Source organism: Pseudophryne corroboree, chromosome 12 (assembly GCF_028390025.1).
Source record: "Pseudophryne corroboree isolate aPseCor3 chromosome 12, aPseCor3.hap2, whole genome shotgun sequence".
NCBI lineage: Eukaryota > Metazoa > Chordata > Amphibia > Anura > Myobatrachidae > Pseudophryne > Pseudophryne corroboree.
This window is the reverse complement of record NC_086455.1, coordinates 49,385,266-49,412,786: the sequence shown is the minus strand read 5'-3', so window position 1 is coordinate 49,412,786 and position 27,521 is coordinate 49,385,266. Positions and strand designations below refer to the sequence as shown.

The 27,521-nt window shown below is 46.1% G+C and overlaps 1 protein-coding gene across 8 annotated transcripts in view; it reads right to left on the bottom strand.

Annotated features, from left to right (window-relative positions):
- NPAS3 (neuronal PAS domain protein 3) overlaps positions 1 to 27,521 on the bottom strand; it is a 631,952-nt gene that overhangs the window by 371,368 nt on the left and 233,063 nt on the right. For 4 of the 8 annotated variants that reach the window (XM_063947474.1, XM_063947478.1, XM_063947480.1 and 1 more), the window contains exons 2-3: positions 26,916 to 26,975; positions 2,140 to 2,414 (exon numbers count right to left, since the gene is read on the bottom strand). In XM_063947474.1, coding sequence (XP_063803544.1) covers positions 2,140 to 2,414; positions 26,916 to 26,975 — 335 coding nt within the window. The remainder of the gene's footprint in view (positions 1 to 2,139; positions 2,415 to 26,915; positions 26,976 to 27,521) is intronic. The other 4 variants (XM_063947476.1, XM_063947475.1, XM_063947477.1 and 1 more) reach the window with 2 other exon arrangements.

The window sequence follows — 27,521 nt, the reverse complement described above, 5'->3', positions numbered from 1 at the left end:
TGGCTCTTATCTGTGACAGGAGCCGAGTGCTACAGGGGTTTATCTCACTGCAGCACTCGGCTCCTGTCACTACAGAAGAGCTGGCACTTTGGTGTCACCTCTTCCGAGGGGGACACCCGGGTGCGGCCCGCACCCCCCGCACCCGCCTTCTGACGCCACTGCGATTATGGACTGACTGTGCAGTGAGGATTGATTCACAAACTGATTGACAGTCAGGGACCATCTGGGTGTGGAGACGGGGAGCGGCAGCAAAAACATTGGCGTTCCTGGACCATTTTCAAGGTGTGACTCAACCTGCGACTGCGATCCTGCATGCACTTAAAATGTCTCTGGCACCTTACTTCCTGCGGCCATGCTGCACGACCATATACCGACGCTGCATTTCAATGCAGCTGCTGGGACTCACAAAGTCCACGCTGAGCATCTCACTATAAATCACGTGGGCTGTGGCATTTACGTAACTTCGCACAATCGCTGCCATTTCCCGGGCTGGTGTGACATATACAAGAACAGTAATGTGAGCGTTGGCTCAGAGAGCTCCAAAGAAGCTTCAGTAACACCGTCACAACATGGAGCTCCAGTTTACGCAGATCCCCGACGATCGCTTTATATTACATAGTACACAGGGATGGCCCCACAAAAGTGTATATGCACCATGCACAGGGAAACGTAGGGGGTAAGTGCAACATAGCGATAAAACATCACATTTTTAAAGCTACTTTTCTGCTATGTAGCATTTTGGATGCAGATACAGCAGCTGCCGCACACAGAATACAGGCATGCCGCATATCATTTTAATCAGCATAAGCTGATTGCGCGTCCTAATCTCATCATTTTGCAAATATGACACATTTTAATGTAAAAAGTGACACAAAAAGACACTCAGCGCTACCAGGTTCACCACGGCATAGCATGACTAGAAGAGCTGTTTAATGTGCTGGGAGGACAGATGTACGTGGACACATCTTTAGCTTAGTGAGGGTCAAACAGCAGCTTGACTGAGAAAAGTGGGAATAGTAACGTAATGACGGTGGCCTATGTATAATATTAGGAAGTCTGTAAATTCAGTTTTCCAATTAAAAAAAATCTGCAGCTACGGATATGCCCTCATACTTCACTACTGCAGTCATTACTGCCCTCTTGGCACACCAGGCCGCATGAGACTCTCCTAGCATCGGGCATCTTTTTTGGCGAAAATGCAGCTCAGTCGCAATGCAATGTGACTAGGACGCACAAGGAGGCTGTGCTAGTCAATGTGATATATGACACTTGTATATTGTGTGCGACTGAGTCTGTATACGGAGCACAAGGGAAACTGTATTGTAAAAAGCTGCGGCTGCTACATTGTAGAACTTTGCATACAGATTGAGAGACTCATACCCCTTTCACACCGCACAAATAACCCGGTATCGAGGCAGGTCGCTGTGTGGTGTGAAAGAGCCCATGGCGAATTCCCAGGTCACCTGACCCAGTAATTCAACAGGTAATATAGCAGTGTTATTCCCGGGTTGAATACCGGGTCAGGGGCAGTGTGAACGGGTTGCTGGGTCGTTGCGACCCAGGACCCGTTCACTACATAGGTAGAGGCAGCGTGGAGATGAGCTCATCTTCCAGTGCCCCCTCCGCCCCCCGCCGCTATGGTAACTCGACCCACCATATTGCCGCATCAGGGAGCCAGTTGTTAGGGTCCAATGCCAGGTCCACCTGGTAAGGACCCGTTTCCAATTACCGGGAGGGACCCGGCATTTGCGATGTGAAAGGGATATCAGTCGCACACAATATACAAGTGTTGCATATAATATTGATCAGCACAGCATCCTGGTGCTTCCTAATCGCATTGCGTTGCAACTAAAATGCATTTCCACAAGAAAAGAGACCCCTGACATTATCAGAGTTGCACAGGACCTGGCAGCTCACACGGACCGGCATCTCGCGCTGCGTGACGTATTGAAGAAAGATGTATGAGGACATATCTGTATTGCAAAATGAATGTGTAATGCATTAAAGCAGGTGGCTTCACAATAAATATTTGGTAACATTGCCCATAATGCACTGCTTGGGAACATGTTTCAGGTTAGGTTATTGAAAGCTAAGCAAAATTGTTCATTTTTCCCCCAGCTGAAAGTATAAAATTCTTACATGTAATAAGGCTCGTGATTAGGAACCCACCTTTGACAGAGGTGTTGGGAGGCGGGCCTTCCATACGTAGATTCCATGGGGGGTCTCCCTGGTTGGCAAAGTCTCTCATTTTCAGGTAGCTGATGGTAAGCCGGATGATGGAGGCCTTGTCCAGTTGACTGGTGATGGCTGCAGGGAGAGGCAAGAGTTTGGCGAGCTCATAAAACTCAAAGTTCTCCTTCCCGCGCCGGGAGCGAGCAGCGTCCCTGGATTTTTCTTTCCGCAGGGCTTGTAAACTGTTGAGGTAAGAAAAAACTAGGATGAAACAACGGAAATAAATATAATACCCAGCAACTCTGAATATTAACATGCAAAGCAACAAATGCAAAGAAGTGCAATGCTAAACTGATGAATTACCTCAATTGGCGTAACGGCGGGAATGCGACTTATGACCTCATTCACATGTGATTTGCATTCCTGACTCACCAATCATGGGAACAGAATGTGCCTGTATAACATGTATGTCCATTCATAAAACTATGGAGGTCATTCCGAGTTGTTCGCTCGGTAAAAATCTTCGCATCGCAGCGATTTTCCGCTTAATGCGCATGCGCAATGTCCGCACTGCGACTGCGCCAAGTAAATTTGCTATGCACTTAGTAATTTTACTCACGGCTTTTTCATCGTTCTGGCGATCGTAATGTGATTGACAGGAAATGGGTGTTACTGGGCGGAAACAGGCCGTTTTATGGGCGTGTGGGAAAAAACGCTACCGTTTCCGGAAAAAACGCAGGAGTGGCCGGAGAAACGGGGGAGTGTCTGGGCGAACGCTGGGTGTGTTTGTGACGTCAAACCAGGAACGACAAGCAGTGAAATGATCGCAGATGCCGAGTAAGTCTGAAGCTACTCAGAAACTGCTACGAGGTGTGTAATCGCAATATTGCGAATACATCGTTCGCAATTTTAAGATGCTAAGATTCACTCCCAGTAGGCGGCGGCTTAGCGTGAGCAAATCTGCTAAAATCCGCTTGCGAGCGAACAACTCGGAATGAGGGCCTATGTACCCAAGACCTGTATACCCAGCAATTACCATGGCAACCTATACAAAAATGATACTGCTGGAGTCATGTTTCTATTGCTAACATTCTCATATCCCAGAAACCAAAGGGGTATATCCATGAAGCAGTGAATAGAGTGGAGAAGTGAGCCAGTTGAGAAGTTGCCCATGGCAACCAATCAGTGTTGAGGTAACATTTATAAATTGCATTCCAGAAAATTATAGAAAGCAGCTGATTGGTTGTCATGGGCAACTTCTCGACTGGCTCACTTCTCCACACTTTTCACTGCTTCATGAATAAACATCTTAGCTTTTTAAAGGTAAAATATAAGTATAATTGTACCATAGTTTTTTGTCATAATGCATAGATGCCCAGACCACTGTTTCACTAGAATATCATACATTTGTGGTATAAGCAGTCAGCCCTAGGGCCTAATTCAGACCCGATCGCTGGTACAACAGCGATCACAGCCTGAAGCCCTTTCTGGAGGGCAGTAGGACCCAGTGAGATGCGAAAACATCTCACAGGTGTGATCGCCTCTGCCTGATTGACGGGCAGAGGCGAGAGGGGGCGTGCCAACGGTGTTAGAATGCCGTTGATGGGGCGTGGTCTGGGCAACGCAGGCGTAACATTGCAGGGGTGGGTTGCGGCGGCTGTGTGACATCGCAAGCAGCCGCTAAGTCCCAGAACGCGGCGGGTAGCCAGCTGCGCAGCTAGGGAGCTACTTGGCGGGGGCGAAAGTAACGCCGCCGTGCAATGCTTTCCCACCCATGGGGGGGTTTAGGGCCTGACATGCAGGGTGGACTAGCCCCGTGCTGTGTCCCCCCGCATGTCAGAGTAACTGATCGTAGATGTGCTAAATTTAGCACATCTACGATCAGGTCTGAATCACCCCCCTAGTTCACTATGTAGACAAATCCTAAATCAGATAATTTTTTTCCGGAATTTGAACCAACTAGTTTCACAAGACGCTTGTGGGGAAATGTCAACCAGAGTCCCAACTGCCTTCAAATAACTGCATCCTGTGTCGGCAATTTACAGGGAGCCATTGCTCAACAACATACTATAAGGGTTGCTAAGCTTTCAGCAATGTCTAGCCTGCTGTGTTTTTGAGCCTGTTCTTAGCAAACTGTTGAGCACAGAAGAGTCGCACCCTGTGAAAGTCGGGCTACAACTTCTAAAGTAACACAAATGCTATGGGGTTAACTTCCCTGAAGTTTCAGACTCTATACATGTAGCGTGTCAGACATGCACCAGGTTATGGATTTTCCTGAGCACACCTTCTATTAATCAATTACCCCAGCCTGGAAGACGGAGATACTGCTCAGCATCCCCAACTCTCCCATCAAAAATTCATCAAAGGCCAGAGTTCTGTAGCTTTGAAGCCTCTCCGCACCTCTCGTGTTTCGATGTCTAGCGATCAGAGGCACCTCCCGTCGCTCCCTACTCTGGCCTCTGTAATGGGAACCCTTGTTCTAACATGCTGAGCTTTTGCGGCATCTAACGGGAGAACAAGTGCAGGGGAGTCACTGTTGGGACTCCTGAGAAAACCACACTGGTGCTCTTCAAATTAACCACTTCACTGCCAACGACACCTGCCAACAAACGGCCATTGCAGTCGGTGTCAGAGGTTCCCACTGGGCTTCGTACCGGAGCTTTGATTTTTCTTTCACCTTTACTAAATTTGATTACGTAGTGATAAAGACAAGCTTTGAAGACTCTCTGGCCTTAGTCGAAATGACCGGTTCAGCTCTAAATGTCAATATAAAAACAGCTGTATCTCATAGTCACAGAGATCTTAGCCTAACTATATATACAGCAGGGTATCCGGACTCCAGGTCGACAACAAAAAGGTCGACACACCTTAGGTCGATGCCAATTGGTCGACACACCTTAGGTCGACATGGACAAAAGGTCGACAGGAACAAGGTTGACATGGAAAAAGGTCGACATGAGTTTTTTATGTTTTTTTTCTTTTTTGGAACTTTTTTCATACTTTACGATCCACGTGGACTACGATTGGAACGGTAATCTGTGCCGAGCGAAGCGAAGGCACCATGCCCGAAGCATGGCGAGCGAAGCGAGCCATGCGAGGGGACGTGGTGCACTAATTGGGGTTCCCGGTCACTCTACGAAGAAAACGACACCAAAAAAACATAAAAAACTCATGTCGACCTTTTTCCATGTCGACCTTGTTCCTGTCTACGTTTTGTCCATGTCGACCTAAGGTCCCAGACCCATATAGCAGCTCCCCCAAAACCACGTTATTCCCAATGTGAATAATGTGCAGGTGCTGTTACATTAACAAATGCCATTTCATGGTAACTAAATACAAGTAAACTAAATAATTTTATTCTAAATATTGCTTTGACCTTTTATTACTATACTTTTATCTAAGTGTAGGGATCTGGTCACCTTAAAGACAATGCTTGAGGACCGAAAGTCGCCACCGGACCCAAAGCGCGGCGAGCCAGTATTCCGGTTGTCGGGATCCAGGCAACGGTCTCCTGACCACCGGAATCCCGACAGTCGAGATATCATACGGATCCTGTCAAGAGATAAGCAGTACAGGACATGCTGGTATCTGGATAGGTGGCGCAAAAGGAATCTGGGGAAGAAGGCATGATCTCCCTCCATGGGTCTACAGTGTGTCACCTGCTCAGGACAAAGGGGTTGACGAGTAATGGAAAGAGTGGGGAAGTGGACCAGTAGAGAGGATTCCCATAGGAACCAATCAGGTTCTACTAATCCTTTTATAGAATATACTTGATAAATGCTAAGTCGAAGCTGATTGGTTACTATGGGCAACATTTCCACTGGCCCACTCTTCACTTACTTTTCAGGCCAATCAATTTAGATTTTCACCCAGTAAGGACACTTTACCTTACCACTTTGCACCATGATGTCCTAGTACTAAACCTCAGGAGGGACATGTATGACAATGGGAAGAACTAATAATGAGGCCACTGAGGACACCTACTAAGATGCTGTTGGAAAACTTGCATTATGGTTGGTGCCTGGCCAACCTGTGGCTCTCCAGCTGTTGTAAAACTACTAGTCCCATCATGCTTTGCCACAGTTTTGCTATTAGGGAATGCTAAAACTGCGGCAGGGAATGCTGGGATGTCTAGTTTCACAACATCTGGAGAGCCACAGGTTAGCCAGGCCTGATATAATTGCTTCTCTATAGACCAGGCATTCCCAACCTCGGTCCTCAAGGCACACTAACAATACAGGTTTTACTGATACCCATGCTTCAGCACAGATGGTTAAATAACTGAGGTTCCTATTGAGTCACCTGCGCTCAAGCCTGGATATCACTAAAACCTGGGCTATTAGTGTGCCTTGAGGAGAGCGGTTGGGAATGCAGACCGTGTCTAGTCATTACATCTCAGTGTCACAACGTGATAAGCTTGGGGAATATGCTGGTATGCAGGTAAAATGCAGTCAGCAGATAATTATCCTCTATATGGGATTGGTGTCTTCTGCTGCTTATCATACTAACAAGCCCCCATGTGAACCAATCGGTTTGAGCACCCAATAGACAGTTCTGTCCAAACTGGCCACATTCAAGTGCTACTTCAGAACAGATCCTGATGCTGGACAACGTGTGTGACCAGCGGTACCTGTTGTCACTGCATGTAGTCAGGCATCCATCCAACCCCAGCTTCAGTGGCACTCAATGGACGGGACTGCATGTGAGCCTATTAATATAAGGGATGTGTGTACTGAGAACTATTACAGATCATCTGCACAACTGCTTTAGATATCATCTATGTTTTTGCAGGTTCCTGCTGCTTTGACTCTAGCAAAGATATGTGGATATTACCCACACATAGTTGTACCAGGCTTGGTGCCCTCTACATAAGATTTCCCCCTACCTCTGTGCTGTATATCACTGGGACACTCAGCCTGTCGTGTTCTACAGCAGTGATCTGCCATTTATATCAGGCCAAAATACGCTGCTATATTTAGTTGTGAAATTGGCCTTTTATGTTCCTGATGTTTACAGAGTCGAGGAAAAATTAATGTTGACAGCCGCAGGCAGCTCAGCTTAACCCCTTCATTCCTGTAGCAGCGAGACCTGCACACCTCTCCGCAGGAAATGACTGCTTGCTGTTTTGAAGCAGTCTACTTATGGGGACAAGAGAGACCTGGGGGTCCCCTCAGGACACGTGGTGACCGCACAATGGGGGTCATTCCGAGTTGATCTCTCGCTAGCAGTTTTTAGCAGCCGTGCAAACGCATTGTCGCCGCCCAACGGGGAGTGTATTTTCGCTTTGCAGAAGTGCGAATGCTTGTGCAGCAGAGCGCCTGCAAAATCTTTTTGTGCAAAACAAGACCAGCCCTGTGGTTACTCTTCGCGTGCGTTGATTCTAACGACGAAGGGACGGCTTTTGACGTCACACACCCACCCAGCGAACGCCCAGCCATGCCTGCGTTTTTTCTGCCATGCCTGCATTTTTCCAAACACACCCTGAAAACGGTCAGTTGCCGCCCAGAAACACCCACTCCATGTCAATCTTCCTGCGTTCGGCCGTGCGACTGGAATGTTCGTTAGACTCTGTGCAAACTCACGATGCTCATTGTACCCGTACGACGCGCCTGCGCATTGCGGTGCATACGCATGCGCAGAAATGCTGATTTTTAGCCTGATCGCTACGCTGCGAACAACAGCAGCTAGCGATCAACTCGGAATGACCCCCAATATCTCACTATCTAATACCGTTTGTATTAGCAGGTTTGTCCAGATACGCAAGTAAAGTATTCAGGTGTAACCTAAGATAAAGTCATGAGCTCATAACAACTAAACAAAAGCCACACTGCTACGGTACACAATCCCGTCGGCTTAATGGGTCTATTGGTAGCAACACTCATTGGGCGTCTACACAAATTATAGAACAGAAGAGGCACTTTCATTCAGCAATCATTAGGAAAAAACGTAGGAAATGTTTCACACTATCTTGTTGAGATGCCTCCCCATTTATTGGGGAGGGGGGCTACTAAAGGAGAGGTCTTGACACACATTTATCCCTATCAGCTATTTGCTAAACAGACAAATAGATAAAAAACTGCAAATAAATGCAATTATCACTGGCTAGGTCTGGGATACCGGACGGGTAGAATAGAGGTGTCACGTCCCATTACTGCGCTGACACCTGATATAGTGGGTGACCCTCACTCAGGTCAGATGCTCCCCCCTCTCTATTCTACCTCACATGTCAAATGCAATCAGCAACAACAAAGCAGCGGTTGAGAGAACACAGCTGTACCACGCTGCGACCTGACAACATCTCAGGCACAAGCGCAGCCTGGAGCACTGAGTGTAAGCTTTTCTGTCAAGCAAATACAGCACTACACTATAAATTTGGATAAAAGGGAAAATACTCCCTTACTGAATAGCATATAATCTTGACCATTCTTGAGTCACTAGCATTATAACTTATTGATTACTCTGCTGTGCCATACCTTAGAGTAGGGCGTCAGCTACTGGGTGAACTGTGAAGTGGGTGGGTTTGAAATTCAACTGCGTGATAGGTTAGAATGTCCCAAAAGGCATCAACATCAAGATCTGCAAAGTTGTTGTTGAATATATAAATTAGATCATTATTATTAGCGAGATAAGAAGAAAAAAAAGTATACTGAAAATGCGTGTACACTGTTAAATCTCTCTACTTGAGTAATACCCCTTTTCCACTGCCCAAAAAACCCTGGTAATTGCTGTGTTTGCCTAGGCCGCAGCTCAGTGGAAATGGCTCCAAGGAAAAAAAATCCCAGGATTTTTTCCTGGGTGTTGCGCAGGGTTTTAAGTGGGTAAAACCTGGTAACACTGCAGTGAAAGCAGCTCTTACCCGGGTTTTACAACCCGGGTAATTGCAAAAGCCGCTGATTGGACCCTCCAGGGTGCTGGCTGCTGAGGTAATCACACAGACCAGAGGTGTCGCGCCCACGCACTGGGAGAGGCTGTTTATGTGCGCACACAGATGAGCTGGGCAAAGAGGTTGCCTGGAAAGACTGCTTGGCGCACACAGATTGGGCAGAGAGTGGGCCTGGAAGGAGAGCTGGGCGCACACAGACTGGACACAGAGCGGGCCTGGAAGGAGAGCTGGGCGCACACAGACTGGGCACAGAGCGGGCCTGGAAGGAGAGCTGGGCACAGAGCGGGCCTGGAAGGAGTTAGGTGCACACAGACTGGGCACAGAGCGGGCCTGGAAGGAGAGCTGGGCACAGAGCGGGCCTGGAAGGAGTTAGGTGCACACAGACTGGGCACAGAGCGGGCCTGGAAGGAGAGCTGGGCACACACAGACTGAGCACAGCGCGGGCCTGGAAGTCGATCTGGGTGCACAAAGACTGGGCAGAGAGTGGGCCTGGATGGAGAGTTAGGTGAACACAGACTGGGCCTGGAAGGAGATCTGGGTGCACATAGACTGGGCAGAGAGCGGGCCTGGAAGGAGAGCTGGACGCTTGACACAGGACAAAGGTACTGGGTAAAATGATGGTAGTGGATGTAGTTTGCACAAGTACAAATGGCTGATGTGCTGTACAAACAAGCTTTAGTCTGGCTGTGAGGCACATAAGTTAAAAGAGCAAGATGGCAGCTTCTGTAGATGAATGAAGGTATGCACAGGATGGGGGGACGGCTTGTGCGGAGTGAGGATGTTGCTTGCAAATCACAGGGTAGCCAAACCGGAACACTGTGGAAAAAAAAAGTTTACTTTTGAGCTGAACACCTGTTAAAATGCCGCATAGCTGTTGACTTCAGTATTTAGAAATGTTCCTTACTGTGGGGAAGGCACAGCAATTTACATCTCACAAAAGGACTTCCATTTTGTATCAGTCCGCATATGACAGAGATTAGGCATCCCGATACTTTTAAATAGAGCCTCCATGTTGCAGCGAGATGCACATTTCTGGAGACACGCTACACAGTACAATAAAAACAAACAAATATGACATAAAAACCAAGCTGTGTCTTATATAAAAATCCTCCCCCGCACTTAAATTACTTGGAGTTTGGATTTTGTTGCTGCGTTAACACGTTTGCGTAGTGCACTGCTGGAGAATTGTACCAGTGCACAACCACGGTGTTATGTGGTGGACCGGGAAGGTGTTTCTTAATTAATGTGCAGGTGGGTTTATGTGCACGTAAGAAGAATCAGTCTAACACACATGTGAGTAATAGGTGCAGGGCGTGCGGCGGACACAGGCCCTCATTCCGAGTTGTTCGCTCGCTAGCTGCTTTCAGCAGCCGTGCAAACGCTAAGCCGCCGCCCTCTGGTAGTGTATCTTAGCTTAGCAGAAGTGCGAACGAAAGGATCGCAGCGCTGCATCAAAAAAAGATTGTGCAGTTTCTGAGCAGCTCGAGACTTACTCCTGCGTTTGTATCTGACACGCCTGCGTTTTTACACACACTCCCCGAAAACAGTCAGTTACCACCCAGAAACACCCACTTCCTGTCAATCATTCTGCGACCAGCAGTGCGACTGAAAAGCATCGCTAGACCTTGTGTGAAACTGCATCGGCTGTTGTGAAAGTACGTCGCGCGTGCGCATTGCGCCGCATGCACAGAAGTGCCGCTTTTTTGCCTAATCGCTGCTCTGTAAACAACGGCAGATAGCGATCAACTCGGAATGACCCCCACAGTCCCCTGGGTCCAGGGGAGTGCCACACTGAACACCCTGCTTACCCCTCCGTCGGCGCGCACCAGAGATCTGTGCATGCGCACTACAGAAAACACTGTAAAAGTGTCACCTAAATGTGCATTAGAATCTGGGAAAGTCTACTAAGGGAATATGTCAGGTAAACAAGGGGGGTTGAGTCCGCATGAAGGCTCCACTCGTTTCCTTCCCTCTCTAAATCCGGGTGGTCTTCAGTTTGCCGGCTGTCGGGATCCTGGCGCACAGTATACCGGCGCCGGAATCCCGACAGCCGGCATACCGACACTTTTTCTCCCTCTTGGGGGTCCACGACACCCTGGAGGGAGAACAGCGTGGTGCGCGTAGCGCTCCACCGTGCCCGCAGCGTGACGAGCGCAGGGGCTCATTTGCGCTCACCACGCTGTCAGACGCCGGGAGCCCGGCCGCTGGCATACCATACTACACCCCTAAATCCACCCCTTCTAATAAAAGACAAGTTTGGTGGTAACAACATGGAGTCTGTATGACCTGTTATTGTTCAGCAGCAACGTGCAATAACTCAATGTCATTTTTTTAATTTCATAAAAATATTAGAAGCAAGCATCAAAGGATGTGCTGGAAAAGTGAATGGAGAGGAAATCCATTGTAAACCTGACGGTTATGATTAGGAGTTGGTCAAACATCCATCACACGTCCAAGTTTACACTGCCTAGTTCCACACAACACTACCTGTCTTAAAACCTTAGTTAATGCACTGTGGGGGTAATTCAGACCTGATCGTAGATGTGCTAAATTTAGCACATCTACGATCAGCTTCCCTGACATGCGGGGGGATGCACGGAACAGGGCTCGTTCGCCCCGCATGTCAGGACCTGCCCCGTCACACAGGTGCAAAGCATTGCACAGCGGCGATGCTTTTGTACTTGAAGAGCAGCTCCCCACCAGCGCAGCTCCTGCGCGCTGGGAGGGAGCTACCCGTCGCTGTGAGGGTCACAGCGGCTGCGTGTGACGTCACGCAGCCACCGCGGCCCGTCCCCCGCATGGTCCAGCACGCCTGCGTTGCCCGGACCGCCCCCTCCCGCCTCTGCCTGTCAATCAGGCAGAGGCGATCGCAGGGCTGAGACAGCCATCGCCATGCGCAGTTCATACCTGATCGCCGTTGTGCGAAAACGCACAGCACCGATCGGGTCTGAATTGGCCCCTGTATTCCGTATAGATCCAAACACTAAACTTAGGAAGTTTTCAGTTCCTTTTCCACTGGGAGATAATTCCATGACTCAAACCATTTTCTGCAAGGGAGAAATGTATTGTTCAGAGAATCTCAATACAAACAATATTAATATGTTACACCCCCTCTGGGGTTAAGAGCATTTTATCTATGAATTCATTATTTTGCCTACAACGGATAAAAGAATCTCAGCGCTCTCTAATGACGAGACCTACAGCTGATTTAAACCTAACTACTGCAATTTCAGCAATTCTTCCTCAAAATCACACAGGCGTGTGTCTCTATCGGCCAACCCACATCACACTTGACTGGCAAAATGATGGCCTGGCGTTTGGTTAAATTGTTCTCCTTGTCAGTAAAAAAAAAAAAAAAAAAGCTAAGAAAAAAAAATGTCAATGTCAGCCGCCCTCCTCCCAATATCTGCGGTTATGTGAAGCTTAAGGAGATTTCTGTGTGCATTTATTTATTCTGTATGGCTATGTGATTCTGTCCTTAAAGGGTCACTACATCTACAATACAGGTGGATACAACATAATAAGGCATTCTGTAGCAATCACACATACAGAGATAACCGGATGGGATCTAAGATACTTCACATTCCATGTAACCTTGGAACTCAACTCTACAAACTATAGTAGAATGATTATTATCTGAAATAATTGGGGACTGTGGGTAATTCCAATAATCAGTTTGTGTGGCTAATTGGATACATATTAAACTATATATGTTGTTGTTTTTGTTGTTGTAATTTTTATGATACAATTTAGATGTTTTGAGTTGTGAAATACCATTAAATAAAAACATAATCCTACCAATGGATGAAACATGACAATAAAGCAACAAAACATTGAATAGTACAATACAAACCAGTACAATACAAACCACGACAATAAAGCAACAAAACATAGAATAGTACAATGCAAACTATGACAATAAAGCAAATAGTACAATGCAAACTATGACAATAAAGCAATAAAACATAGAATAGTACAATGCAAACAAAATATAACAAAAACATATTTTTGGTTTCCGTACAGCAGATCATGTTCAGATAATCGGCATTCCACTGTATTGACTCTTTTCAGTCATTTTAACCTTGTTTAAACCTGCAATACCTTTCAATGGTTTTACAGACAGAAGTCTGGTGTGCATGGGAAAATTATCTCCCAATACAAAAACCCTCAATTTATGGCTGATATTTTCAGTTCTTATAAGCTCAGAATTCTAGGTACAGTAGCCCTTTAAAAGATTTTATAGCCCACTCCAGGGGTCAATCCCATTAGGTGCGAGTTGTGTCTACATTGCATTTGCAATCTAATTACAAACTCACTTTGCATTTTCTGAGTAAACCCACGTTTTTTGGGCATACATCCTGAGCAGGTAAAAAGGTAGGGAAAATCATTATTATGAGGGAAGATGACAGGACACAGTGTAGGACCAATGGTACTCCCGTTTCAAAGAGTAATCATGTACCTGGGGGGGGGGGGGGGGGGGTTTAAAAAGTGTAATTTTGTTAATACTGTAAATAATAAATGTCAGTATTCAGGTGAATTTCTCTATAACGCTCAATGGGGTAAATTATGTGGGACAGGTAGGAAGAGGTGTTGTGTTGATGGGAACAGGTTTTTGGAAGTTTCAATGTTGCTGCAAGTCCCGCAAATCTGCATTCCTAATAGGATCTTGCATTTCTCGGGTGTGCAAATCCAAGCGATTGATGCAAGTTTCAGGATACAATCTCGCTTTCACAAACTTGCGCCTAAAAGGATTGACCCCTATGAATGTCATATGGATTGTAATTTTGTTTTAGGCAAAGGCATCCCCTTTGGTTGCATAAAATACTACTACTACTCTACTTCTTATTATTATTACCCAAGGGTTCCGCAGCAAAATACTTACAGTACCAAACATTGCAGAACATGAGATAGAAGCTATACAGACATCATTTCAAATGGAATCACTGAACCTATAGAGGTAGTGTTGTCTATTGGTGCCAATGTGGCAGGGAAGGAACACAAAAGTGAAGAGGCCCCTGCTCTGCATTTAAACACACCAAGTATTGACAATTTGATCCATTATTATAATAAAACAGATGCGTGCCGCTAACCTCCTTACAATGTATTTAACAATAATTTGATAATTGCAAACAACCATTCATCTCTTTCTTTTTAATCATTGTTTTGAGGTAATGTCTTTTTGGATCATTTATCTTGGAGGTACTGTAGGTGTGCATAATAGTGAACCATATATAGGAGGTGTCAACTTCTATTTAATGTTTAACTACCATTCTTACTCCCGTTGAAAGTGACATACGTGGTGTCCTCTTATGGGACTTTCATATTACCCAGATCTGTCTTCCCAGGGCTTACAGTACCAGGCCGTAGAGCATGTTTGCTCATTTAGCTCCTCATCCACAGTAGATGGGGTTTTACAAAAAGGCTTCATCTAACTGGGCAGGCTGTTGTGTGATTCTGCAAAGTGACTTCTAAGGCAACATTTACCCATTGTAACTTACCCATGTAGCTATGCGGATCTTTAGCTATGATGCGGCACGCTGCAACACGGCTTGCTTCATGGCGTGCCAGGCTGCAACTATTTGCAGCCGGCAATCGCTCCATTAATTTCTAAATGAAGCGATCTCTGGCTGCGAATAGATAAAGTACCAACCAATCAGCTTATACTGTAACTACCATGTTACCAACCAATCAGCTTATACTGTAACTACCATGTTACCAACCAATCAGCTTATACTGTAACTACCATGTTACCAACCAATCAGCTTATACTGTAACTGTCATGTTACCAACCAATCAGCTTATACTGTAACTACCATGTTACCAACCAATCAGCTTATACTGTAACTGTCATGTTACCAACCAATCAGCTTATACTGTAACTACCATGTTACCAACCAATCAGCTTATACTGTAACTACCATGTTACCAACCAATCAGCTTATACTGTAACTACCATGTTACCAACCAATCAGCTTATACTGTAACTACCATCATGTTACCAACCAATCAGCTTATACTGTAACTACCGTCATGTTACCAACCAATCAGCTTATACTGTAACTACCATGTTACCAACCAATCAGCTTATACTGTAACTACCATGTTACCAACCAATCAGCTTATACTGTAACTACCATGTTACCAACCAATCAGCTTATACTGTAACTACCATTGTTACCAACCAATCAGCTTATACTGTAACTACCATGTTACCAACCAATCAGCTTATACTGTAACTACCATGTTACCGGCTGTATTTGAAAAATTACATTTTCACCAGTAGATTGTGCAAGGGTTGTGACAATGGGGGGTAATTCAGACCTGATCACTAGGCTGTGTTTTCGCACATCAGGCGATCAGGTCTAAAACTGCGCATGCACTGCAATGCACAGGCGCGTCGCACGGATACAAAGCGGATCGCCGCTCAACAATGGGTTTGTGCGACGCATCCGTTCGCACGGGCGATCGCAAGGAGACTGACAGGAAGAAGGCGTTTGTGGGTGTCAACTGACCGTTTTCAGGGAGTATCTGGAAAGACGCAGGCGTGTCCATGCGTTTGTCAGGAGGGTTCCTGATGTCAATTCCGGTCCCGGACAGGCTGAAGTGATCGCAGCGGCTGAGTAAGTCCTGGGCTGCGCAGAGACTGCACAAGATCTGTTTGTACAGCTCTGCTACACATGCGTTCGCACACTTGCACAGCCAAAATACACTCCCCTGTAGGCGGCGACTATCTGATTGCAGCAGTGCAAAAATCGCTCGCTAGCGATCAGGTCTGAATTAGGCCCATTGTTCCTCCTGTGATTTGCACGCCGCTGAAAATTGGCAACAATATGTAGCAAGGGATCGCTTTGTTTGTGGTGTGATTGACAGGTGCAAAGTGAAACATTTTGCATTTTATTTCAAGGCAATAAGAAACACGTAAGGGCACTAAAGCAATCGCAAATTAATCTTTGGTAAAATTAGGCCAAAAAGATGTCGAGAGCAGAGAGGATGGGAATGGAAGATGAAAGAATCTGTAAGTGCTTAAATTTATTCCGGTGTGGACTGTACTGAGCGCTGGCATTAATTCAGCAAATGGATCGCAGCCTATGAGAAAGAACAAGCTTGCCATTGAAATTCATTTCCAGCTTTATACAGCTGAAGTGCACATTACTGCTCACTTATATCTGTAGTACTGGCAATACAGACTTGTAGGTTTGCATACATAGCCACCATTTCAGCTTGTCTGCCTTAGCTGCAGCACTCTGCACATGTGAGCCCCTTATCGCGCTGTACAGTACTTTGCCTCTCGGAAAACTGCCACTCTCTGCTGCACACATCTGGACCCATGGTAAACCTTGCATTGTCCAAGGATTTCCACCAGGGTGCACTGATTTGCAGAGTAGTAGTTTGCAGGAGAGGAGAGGGCAGTGATTGGGGCCGTTCTATACTTTCATTGTGTGCTGGCAGGTTACATGTAAGCAAAGAAAGTCCTTTCCTAGGGCACTTGGAGCAACATAAAAATAAGCTTTACACACAGAAAATTGTCACCTGTCACTCTCATCATTAATATAATCGTTCTTTCAGGATATACAGTGGCTGGTACTGAAGGGGTAGGAAGCTGGACATTCATTTCGTCATCTCTTTGCACTAGTTTGCAGATGCAGCTCCTGGCTGCACAGGGGTGGCATACACCTTGAAAGACCATCACTGCCCAATATTTATGCCCAGTACAACTAAACTCTTTGTTGTGCACATCTAAGGCCTGATTCTGAGATGGACACAATGTCGATGTTGGTTGCAGTTGATCGATTTATTTCTTTTCTACTGCGCAATTATCTTAGTTGCACTGCACATACATCTAATGGGCCCTATACACTGATAGATCCGCCGCACTGCACATTCATCCAGAGTCACTGCGCATACATCTGAGTCGCACTGCACATTCATCCAGAGTCACTACGCATGTATCTAAGTCGCACTGCACATTCATCCAGAGTCACTACGCATGTATCTAAGTCGCACTGCACATTCATCCAGAGTCACTACGCATGTATCTAAATCGCACTGCACATTCATCCAGAGTCAGTGCGCATGTATCTAAGTTGCACTGCACATTCATCCAGAGTCACTACGCATGTATCTAAGTCGCACTGCACATTCATCCAGAGTCACTACGCATGTATCTAAGTTGCACTGCACATTCATCCAGAGTCACTGCGCATACATCTAAGTCGCACTGCACATTCATCCAGAGTCAGTGCACATGTATCTAAGTTGCACTGCACATTCATCCAGAGTCACTGCGCATACATCTGAGTTGCACTGCACATTCATCCAGAGTCACTACGCATGTATCTAAGTCGCATTGCACATTCATCCAGAGTCAGTGCGCATGTATCTAAGTTGCACTGCACATTCATCCAGAGTCACTGCGCATACATCTAAGTCGCACTGCACATTCATCCAGAGTCAGTGCGCATGTATCTAAGTTGCACTGCACATTCATCCAGAGTCACTGCGCATACATCTAAGTCACACTGCACATTCATCCAGAGTCAGTGCACATGTATCTAAGTTGCACTGCACATTCATCCAGAGTCACTGCGCATACATCTGAGTTGCACTGCACATTCATCCAGAGTCACTACGCATGTATCTAAGTCGCACTGCACATTCATCCAGAGTCACTACGCATGTATCTAAGTCGCACTGCACATTCATCCAGAGTCAGTGCGCATGTATCTAAGTTGCACTGCACATTCATCCAGAGTCACTGTGCATACATCTAAGTCGCACTGCACATTCATCCAGAGTCAGTGCACATGTATCTAAGTTGCACTGCACATTCATCCAGAGTCACTGAGCATACATCTGAGTTGCACTGCACATTCATCCAGAGTCACTACGCATGTATCTAAGTCGCATTGCACATTCATCCAGAGTCAGTGCGCATGTATCTAAGTTGCACTGCACATTCATCCAGAGTCACTGCGCATACATCTAAGTCGCACTGCACATTCATCCAGAGTCGGTGCACATGTATCTAAGTTGCACTGCACATTCATCCAGAGTCACTGCGCATACATCTAAGTCACACTGCACATTCATCCAGAGTCACTGCTCATGCATCTAAGTCGCACTGCACATTCATCCAGAGTCACTGCTCATACATCTACGTCACACTGCACATTCATCCAGAGTCACTGCGCATGCATCCAAGTCACACTGCACATTCATCCAGAGTCACTGCTCATACATCTACGTCACACTGCACATTCATCCAGAGTCACTGCGCATGCATCCAAGTCACACTGCACATTCATCCAGAGTCACTGCGCATGCATCTAAGTCGCACTGCACATTCATCCAGAGTCACTGCGAATGCATTTAAGTCGCACTGCACATTCATCCAGAGTCAGTGCACACTAGGAGTGCTTCTAGAAAGGACGAGGCCAGTGTGCAAGCTCCGTCCCCCCCCCCCCCCCCCTCTCTAGCCGGTAACGATGTCCCAGAGTCTACAGTGCATACGCAGATATCTGGGAAAATGCGGCCACGCCATTTTCATTGTGATTTCTGCAGGTCTCGCGGGACTCCGGAGTCCGGAGGGTAAGTATTGAAAAAAAATGGGTGCAGTGTGTGGGCCCCCAAGGACCGTGGGGGCCCGTGTGCACCGCAGACACTGCACCGATTATAAATACACCAGTGGTGTGCATAGAGTCACAATTGTTATTGAGATGCATGGCCTCTGAGATATCTTGAAAATGTATTGGACATTCCTGGGTGGTAACATGGAGGTGGCTATCACGGAGAAGGTCTGTGTTACGAGCGTGTTATGGGCGTGTCACTGAAGTGGATGAGAACTCAGATGCATAATCGCTCACATTGGAGCCACATTCTGATGGAGAATCTGCACCCAGCAGGGGGGTGGTGCAAGCTTCCATGTTGCCACCAATGGCTGCATCTGAAAAGTGCACCAGTTAGGAGCTGTCCTTGCTGCTCTGGGAACTGGCTGTTACGAGAGCGCCTGGGGTGCTGCATCACACTGCAGGGACAATGGATGCTGTCACACCCACGCTGCATTATGGTCCCGGCTGTTACTAAGCAGGCGGGACGCTCTGTGTGGCCGTGCAGCTGCTGCATAATTAAGGCCTAGGGTCCTGCCTCTATGGGCAGTAGGGGATTGGCTCATGCTCCTGTTAAAAGCCAGGGAGGGCGTAGATGTTAGACGTGAAGCCCTTTTAGCCTGCACAGGAGTAGCATGGTCACTAGGTGAGAGTAACAGTGCCGAGCAGTGACAGAGTGTCTGAAGACACTCGGGTTCTCAGTCCTTGTACATTCAGATTCACGGCTGTATACCAGGTAAAGGCTATTTAATAAAGTCATAGAAGCAATGCCGGCAAAAGACGCACACATGGACGCTGCAAAGGCTGCATCAGATTTACACCCCTAGTGTGTTTTGGGAATTTCGCCTACTTACTGTTACACATTCATTTATCATTGAGCACTTTCAACATATGCCAATAGACGCAGGTAGGTATGGTATTATTATAGGGGAAAGTATAATGCTATAGGGGAAAGTATAATGCTTTTGTATATTACATTTATTTCCATCTGTACTGCTGTATGGTTTGTAACATAAGAATATTGTCACAATGGCGACTGTTTCACATTGATTATGTCATTAATATCCAGAGCTGAAAGTCACTGGTGATAAGTTCTCATATACTGTATATCACAGGTTCTCAAACTCGGTCCTCAGGACCCCACACGGTTCATGTTTTGCATGAAATGTGACAGTTGGTGATACACAGTGCACCTGCCTGGTGACATGGAAAACGTGAACCGTGTGGGGTCCTGAGGACTGGAGTTTGAGAACCACTGCTGTATATCAATTAAATGATATCGGAGGATGTCCCATCAGTGATATCCTATAGCTGTTACCAGTTGCTGCTGACAACGATTTAGCACAGAGGATATGACGCTGCTGGAATATGCAGCACTATTAAAATGTATAGTATCTGACAATTACCTGGTACAATTATATTCAAGTACATTGGGGGACATGTACTAAGCAGTGATAAAAGTGGAGAAGTTGTCCATGGCAACCAATCAGCTGCTCTGTATAATTTTATAGTATGCAAATTATAAATGTTACGTCAATGCTGATTGGTCGCCATGGGCAACTTCTCCACTGGCTCACTTCTCCACTTTTATCACTGCTTAGTACATGTCCCTCTTAGGGTAGATATTTTCAGCAGATGAAAACCAGATAGCATAACCAGAGTCCACGGTGGAAACCACATTTGGAAAATTACTGAATACAGGTTGAGTATCCCATATCCAAATATTCCAAAATACGGAATATTCCGAAATACGGAATTTTATGAATGAGAGTGAGATAGTGAAACCTTTGTTTTCTGATGGCTCAGTGTACACAAACTTTGTTTAATACACAAAGTTATAAAAAATATTGTATTAAATGACATTCAGGCTGTGTGTATAAGGTGTATATGAAACATAAATGTATTGTGTGTATATACACAAACTTTGTTTAATGCACAAAATTATTAAAAATATTGGTTAAAATTACCTTTAGGCTGTGTGTAAAAGGTGTATATGATACATAAATGCATTCTGTGCTTAGACTTGGGTCCCATCACCATGATATCTCATTATGGTATACAATTATTCCAAAATACGGAAAACTCCGATATCCAAAATACGTCTGGTCCCAAGCATTTTGGATAAGGGAGACTCAACCTGTATCACAATACCCTATGGGTGTATTAAAAATGTGATGGTTAGTTAGATACACTTTCTACCAAAGTGTACCAAGCACTGAGCTTTCTGCTGATTCTATCTCAGGGACCAGGCGCATGCAATTTTCTGTCTAGCAGCCTGTGTGTGCGGAAACAGCTGACACACGTCATTCAAATTACTCAGTAACAAATCCAGTGATGCCGCGTTTGAGACTCACTGGTAGGGACCAGGCATACACAGAGGACTGTATAGGCCTGGCCTCCAAAAGATGAAGCATTTGTAGCAAAGGAGAGTTCTAGATGTAGGGTAAGGTCTGTATTTCTGTATTTACATTGGCCCTCATTCCGAGTTGTTCGCTCGCTAGCTGCTTTTAGCAGCATTGCACACGCTAAGCCGCCGCCTACTGGGAGTGTATTTTAGCTTAGCAGAATTGCGAACGAAAGATTAGCAGATTTGCGAATAGACACTTCTTAGCAGTTTCTGAGTAGCTCCAGACTTACTCTGCCACTGCGATCAGTTCAGTCAGTTTCGTTCCTGGTTTGACGTCACAAACACACCCAGTGTTCGCCCAGACACTCTCCCGTTTCTCCAGCCACTCCCGCGTTTTTCCCACAAACGGCAGCGTTTTTTCACACACACCCATAAAACGGCCAGTTTCCGCCCAGAAACACCCACTTCCTGTCAATCACACTCCGATCACCAGAACGAAGAAAAAACCTTGTAATGCCGTGAGTAAAATACCTAACTTAATAGCAAATTTACTTGGCGCAGTCGCACTGCGGACATTGCGCATGCGCATTAGCGACTAATCGCTCCGTTGCGAAAAAAAAATAACGAGCGATCAACTCGGAATGACCACCATTGTTCTAGAGTGGAGAGTTATCACCAACACCTAGACTGCATTGCATAGCTGTAAATGGAAATAACGTACAAATGTTGGAAAAGACTAGACATGCAAGAGCAAAATCACAATTATTCTCATTCTTTACTTCTGCCTTCCCAACAACAAATGTTTGACCTTATTACACAAGCCTAGCTGATCCACAGACATATTACACTTCCACTTGCTCATCCGGTAATATAAGTTTTCCATAAATATAAATTATAGCTCAGTGTCCTCAAATTACAGAAAGGACAAAATGGGCCTAAAAAACACAAGAAGAGCTTCTTATGCAACATAAATGTTAATATCTGTAATATTATTTTGGAATAATTTACAGAAGTCATCCTGTCAGCTGGATTACAGCGGCCTGGTCTGCATATGGCTTACTAGTGTATAGGCCTCATCCGGCTGCAGAAAGTGTATTCCCACATCTGAGGGATTGAGACGTCAAAAGTTATTATGCTTGAAAAATAATTTCTAGGCTTCAGTACTTCTGACAGTATAGTGGCTGCCATGCAGGTCCCCACAGACTGCAGAAGCATACAGCATCATTATATATTAAGATTGAAAACGGAGAGCAGCTCAAAATGTTTGCCTCCTGCTTAAGCAAAATGTTAAACAAACCTACTCCCAGCAATGGGGGTGTTCTTATATTATTTATGTGGATTAGACTATGTACACACGGCCATTTCATTTTCCTCATGTTTTGCTTTTTGGTAAGGGGAACAGAGGAGAGTTGGGTAGTTGCCCCGCTGATCTCACACAGGACGGACAAATGCTGATGCAGGGACGCACAAAATGTAAAACGTGCTCTGACATCTGCCTCTATAAAGCTGTGTGCCCGGATCCGCCCGTTACTCCATTATTCTACACAATGGACCTTATTCAGGTTGGATGAGCAATTGGCCGTCCAACCGCAAAAATACAATGATGATGCAGTTGCATGCGCAGTAAATGCGAACGCCTCTGCCTGTCAATCAGTCAGAGACGTTCATGGGGCAGCAACGCTCCGTTTCCTAAGCGGAGATGGAGCGTTGCAGGGGCGGCGTCAGGGAAACGGAGGAGGCGGCAGCCAAATGGGGGGCGTGACGTGGGCGTGATCGAGGTGGCTGCGTGACGTCACATGCAGCCGCTCCGATCAAACAGATGCACCGGCGGGAGGCTATCCTACTGTCTGCAATCACGCTGAAATTGCGGTGCAACTGCAATTTCAGCGTGGTCACAGAGGGAGGGGGCAGTTGGCATGCTGGGCAGCTTTGCCCTGCGATGGGCTGACCCCAGCATGCGAGCAAAAGGATTGTAAATTCTGCTAAAAAGCTGAATTTGCAAACCTTACTGAATAGGGTACTATAATCGTAGTTTATGCTATTTCAGAAAAAATTATACAATAACGGGGACTAGTGATGAGCGGATTCGGTTTTACTCGGTTTTACTCTGTTCTCAAAACCGAATCCGCTCATCACTAACGGGGACAGCGATGCAAAATCATTATGCCCATATGAGCACTGGCAGTTTCAGTGGAAGTCTTATACACAAACAACTGGTACCAGTCATTTGTAATTGGAGAAGTGGCAGGAAACACAATATTACCTCACACAAGTCAGCTACACATTACCTTTGCCAAACACCAGTACGAGGTGCTAGAGCCCACAGGTTAAATCATGGTTGTTTTGGGTTTATTGATGAGAAGACATCACAATCTATTTCATATTTAGTCTTAGCTGTATGTGTTATGCTCACATAGATGCCAGAGTCTCTGAGGAGAATGAAATGTTAATCTCTAAGAGGGCACCACAAGAAGCTAGGCTCTACGTACAAACTATGCCAACTTGGAGGACGTGTAACCACAAAAATGCAGTGGGAAGCCACGAGTGGTTCGGAACACCAACAAGTATTTGGCCTGCAGAAGTGTGAGCAGAGGCATGACTGACACATAACCCGCACAGTTGTCACTTCAATCCCCTGAACTATGGTATTTATTCATAATGGGCCTGGTGCCAAGTCAGACACATCTGTGGCTATCTTTCCATATAGCCGTGGCATCCTACTTGCTACCTCATGCTAATGTCAGCTTCCATATGCTGGATATACATGAGTCTTCAGTTTTTCCATCCGCTGCTGCAGCCAACATCATCAAATCAGGACTTGCAACTACTCCCTGTTGGATGCAAAAGCTCCATCTGAAACAGAGTCCCATCTCCATCCGTACGCTATGAATGAGCACGGAAGACGGTCTACATGCCCGCGGCACTCCAATGACACTCCCACAAGGACAGTTTCATGAGACTGCACGGTTGACGCTCAGTTACCACCCAGAGATGCCCATTTCATGGAAAGAGTGTTCCGCCAATCTGTCCACACTGGCAATAACCTACCCGTGACCGCTTTCTGTGGCACACACACACCTGCAGATATTCGCCTTTCCACTTGCGTCTGACTCAGGCCCAATATGGAAGTAATTTGGGATCATTTCTGAATGAGGTAGTGTAGTATGTGAGGGCTTGCTATAAGGACGCAGATATTGTATGTGCACAGGCAGGGCTAGCCAAGCAATCTGAATCCCGTATCAGACCAGATTGCTCACTATTAATGGACATTTCAGCAGCGCACTGCACCATCAGACACGCATACAAAACTTGTGCTCAGTAGTAGCTCACAACAAATATACGGGTATAGCATGTTATGCCGGCGCGCCACAATATTTATTCTCCCTCCAGGGGGGTCATGAACCCCCAAGAGGGAGAATAGTTGTCGGTATGCCGGGTGTCCGGATTCAGGTCCGGTATACTGAGCGCCGGGATCCCAACAGCCGGCAAACTGAATACCACCCCAAATATACACTTTCACTCACACTGCAAACTTTCTTCTCAGTTTTCTCCTCGCCAAGTATTATCACAGACACTTAGACAGCTGGATGTAAGTAAATGAGGATGCTTCATGCACTAATGACAAACATATGTTTATACATGATAATATAAGGGTATTAATTTCCATATATATTAACTCTTCCCTTTAATCTCCCATACACTGACACTTTCATTTATAGGGGTCAATCCAATTATATGCGAGCTGGGTCTGTTCTCACAGCAAATGACATTTGCAATCCAATTCCAAACTTGCATTGATTTTGTAGATGAAATTCTGTTGTTTGTTTTCTGCGCGCCCCTGAGCGGGCAATATTGTTGGAACACTGAGCCTAACACTGATTTGGAAGAAAAGCAAAAAAAGCAAGTAACTGAGCACCTGGGCAATACCATGGTGCACTATAGGTGGGACAGTTGTAACACGTGCAGAGAGATTTCGGCCAGGTACACATCAGAACGATGCAGTATCCCGGCTGACGGCACAGCCGCCGTCCGTACACACTGATCATTATAGCATGCAATCACTTGCTATATCGTACATGGACACAATCAGCAGCATGCTGTCAGCAGCCGGGTCATCCCATCTGCTGAGCATTAGCTAGGATGACCTCAATATTGCCGGCCGGGAGCACGTTAGATGTTGTGCACAGGGTTGGATGACATATCATCTAATGTGCCAGTACTCACGGCCCGATTTGGGAGAGATGTGTGCTGAGCGAACCGCTCAGCACACATCTCTCCCGGCGCTCAGCACAGCGCGATCTGTGCTGAGCGTGCGGGGGGAGACGGGGGGGCCGCTCATTTCACCCAGCGGGTGAAGTGAGCGACCCGCTAGATTGGCCTGCATGCAGGCCAATCTAGCAGCAGCGATAGCGAAGTGCGGGCCGCGCATCGCTATCGCTGAGGAGGCTACACACGGAGCGATGTTGCTGAAAATCTAAGCAATCTAGTCAGATTGCTTAGATTATCGCTCCGTGTGTACCCCCCTTTAGATTTAGGTGGGGTGTGTCCAAACTGAAATCTAAATTGCAGTTGAAAAAATAAAAAATGTCCAGCATTTGTGAGCCACATGCAAAAGCAGTCAGTATTTACCCTGCATGGAAAAAATATAAATGTATTTGCTCCCCTTGCAGTGAAACATGGGTTGCTCTAGATACAAAGTTACTTGCCTTTTTTAATTTACTTCCAAATCAGAATAAGGCCACAGTGCTGAGCCTCTGCTGGAAAGACTGTCATCTGATAAAAAGCATTTGCTTACTATCATTTTTCAATCATCAATTAAAAGTGCAAAAATGATCCATTTGACACATATTAAAAACTTCCAGAACTTTTCTTCTGGCCACTGACAGCCTTCTACATGTGTTATCTCAGTGGTTATTTTTTGGGGGTCTAGTAAGATTTCCATACATTACTTCCACGTTGCACTTTGTAGAAAGTCCCACAACCTGCCATGGGTGCCGCAAATTTACATTTCTAATTGGATGTTTCATTTCTTGGGTGTGCGCATTCATGCCACGTATGTGAGTTTCATGAAAAAAGCTCGCTTTCACCAAGTCGCACCTAATTGGATTGACCCCAAAGTGTCTCGCAGCCTCAGATGCCAATGTGCAGTATTCTGCACACTGTAGTGCCCATGGGCTGATGTAAGCAGACACACATATATGACTTTGCAGGGGTCAGGTACGGGATCCCGGCCCTTAGGATGACGGTGGTCAGAAGACCTATAACGGGTACCTCAATGCTCGGGATCACGACATCTCATAGGTAAGTGTCCTAACCCTTTCCCCATACCCCCTAACCCTTACCCTTCCTACCTGCAGCCTGACCCTAACCCCCCCCCGCAGAGCCTAACCCTATCTGTCCCCTCTTAGTGCATATCCATAACTGTTCCCCCTTAGTGCCTGACCCTAATCGTACCCCCTTAGTGCCTAACCCAAACCTTCCCTATTTAGTTCCTTACCCTAACCCCTACCCCGCAGCCTAACCCTCCCCAGCATATTTGTTGCCGACAGGTGGGATTCCGGCGTCAGCATTTCGGGCACCGGTCATCTCACCAGTGTCGGGATTCCGGAATTGTTATTTCGTCTGCCAGCATCCCGAGCGCCGTCACGCCAACTGTATCCCCTTTGCAGCACCAAGAACCAGACTCCACTACCAGCCCTGCACTCTGTGGCCAAACCTATCCTCCCATAGGGACAAAGCTCATTACATTTATGTATTAAACCAGCAGTATCTAATAAAAGAAAGAATGAAATAAGTTGCTTATCTGTCTCTTTTGTTCTTGTGTAAATGAACTATATATATTGGAAACGGATGGCTGAATAGAAGTAAAACGTTCCATCCTTTTCCACATTCAGTCATGATTATGTACCTTAGGTTGAGGTCTGGAGGACAGGGGACGGGACATGCGCTGATAGACCTGGAGGCTCCCCTGCCATGAAGAAAAAAAAAAATACAAATTATACACATGAGGCAGGAGCGGCAACATGCAGGCATCACCCCCTTCAGCCAAGCACCGCCCTGTGCGTCCCTAGACCTCCAGCTAGACTCCCCGCTCACACACTCTGAGGTCAGCTAGAGTGTTGTGGGGGCTGTACATCATTAGATGAAAGCCTCTTCATGGTGAACAACCATCATTTAATCCTTCTTTCAGTCTACTTCTATTTCTCCTACCAAGTGGCTTTATTTTACAACAGTTAAAAAAATATATATACCCCTCCCCCCCCTCACAATCTCCCTAGGATCTTAGTTTTTAAATGATAAACTCTTGTTTTAGTCCTAGCGAAACCCGACCATAGCAGAATACGTACATGCATAGAGGAACTGAAATGCTAGCATACGGCTTACCAACCTCATGGAAAATTACTAAACATTACCTGTTGCATACATACATAGACAGCAGCGATTTTGGGGTTACAACACATACTGTATATTCATGAGAATGCGGCCTACCCTTCCGTGAAACTAGTGACAACAC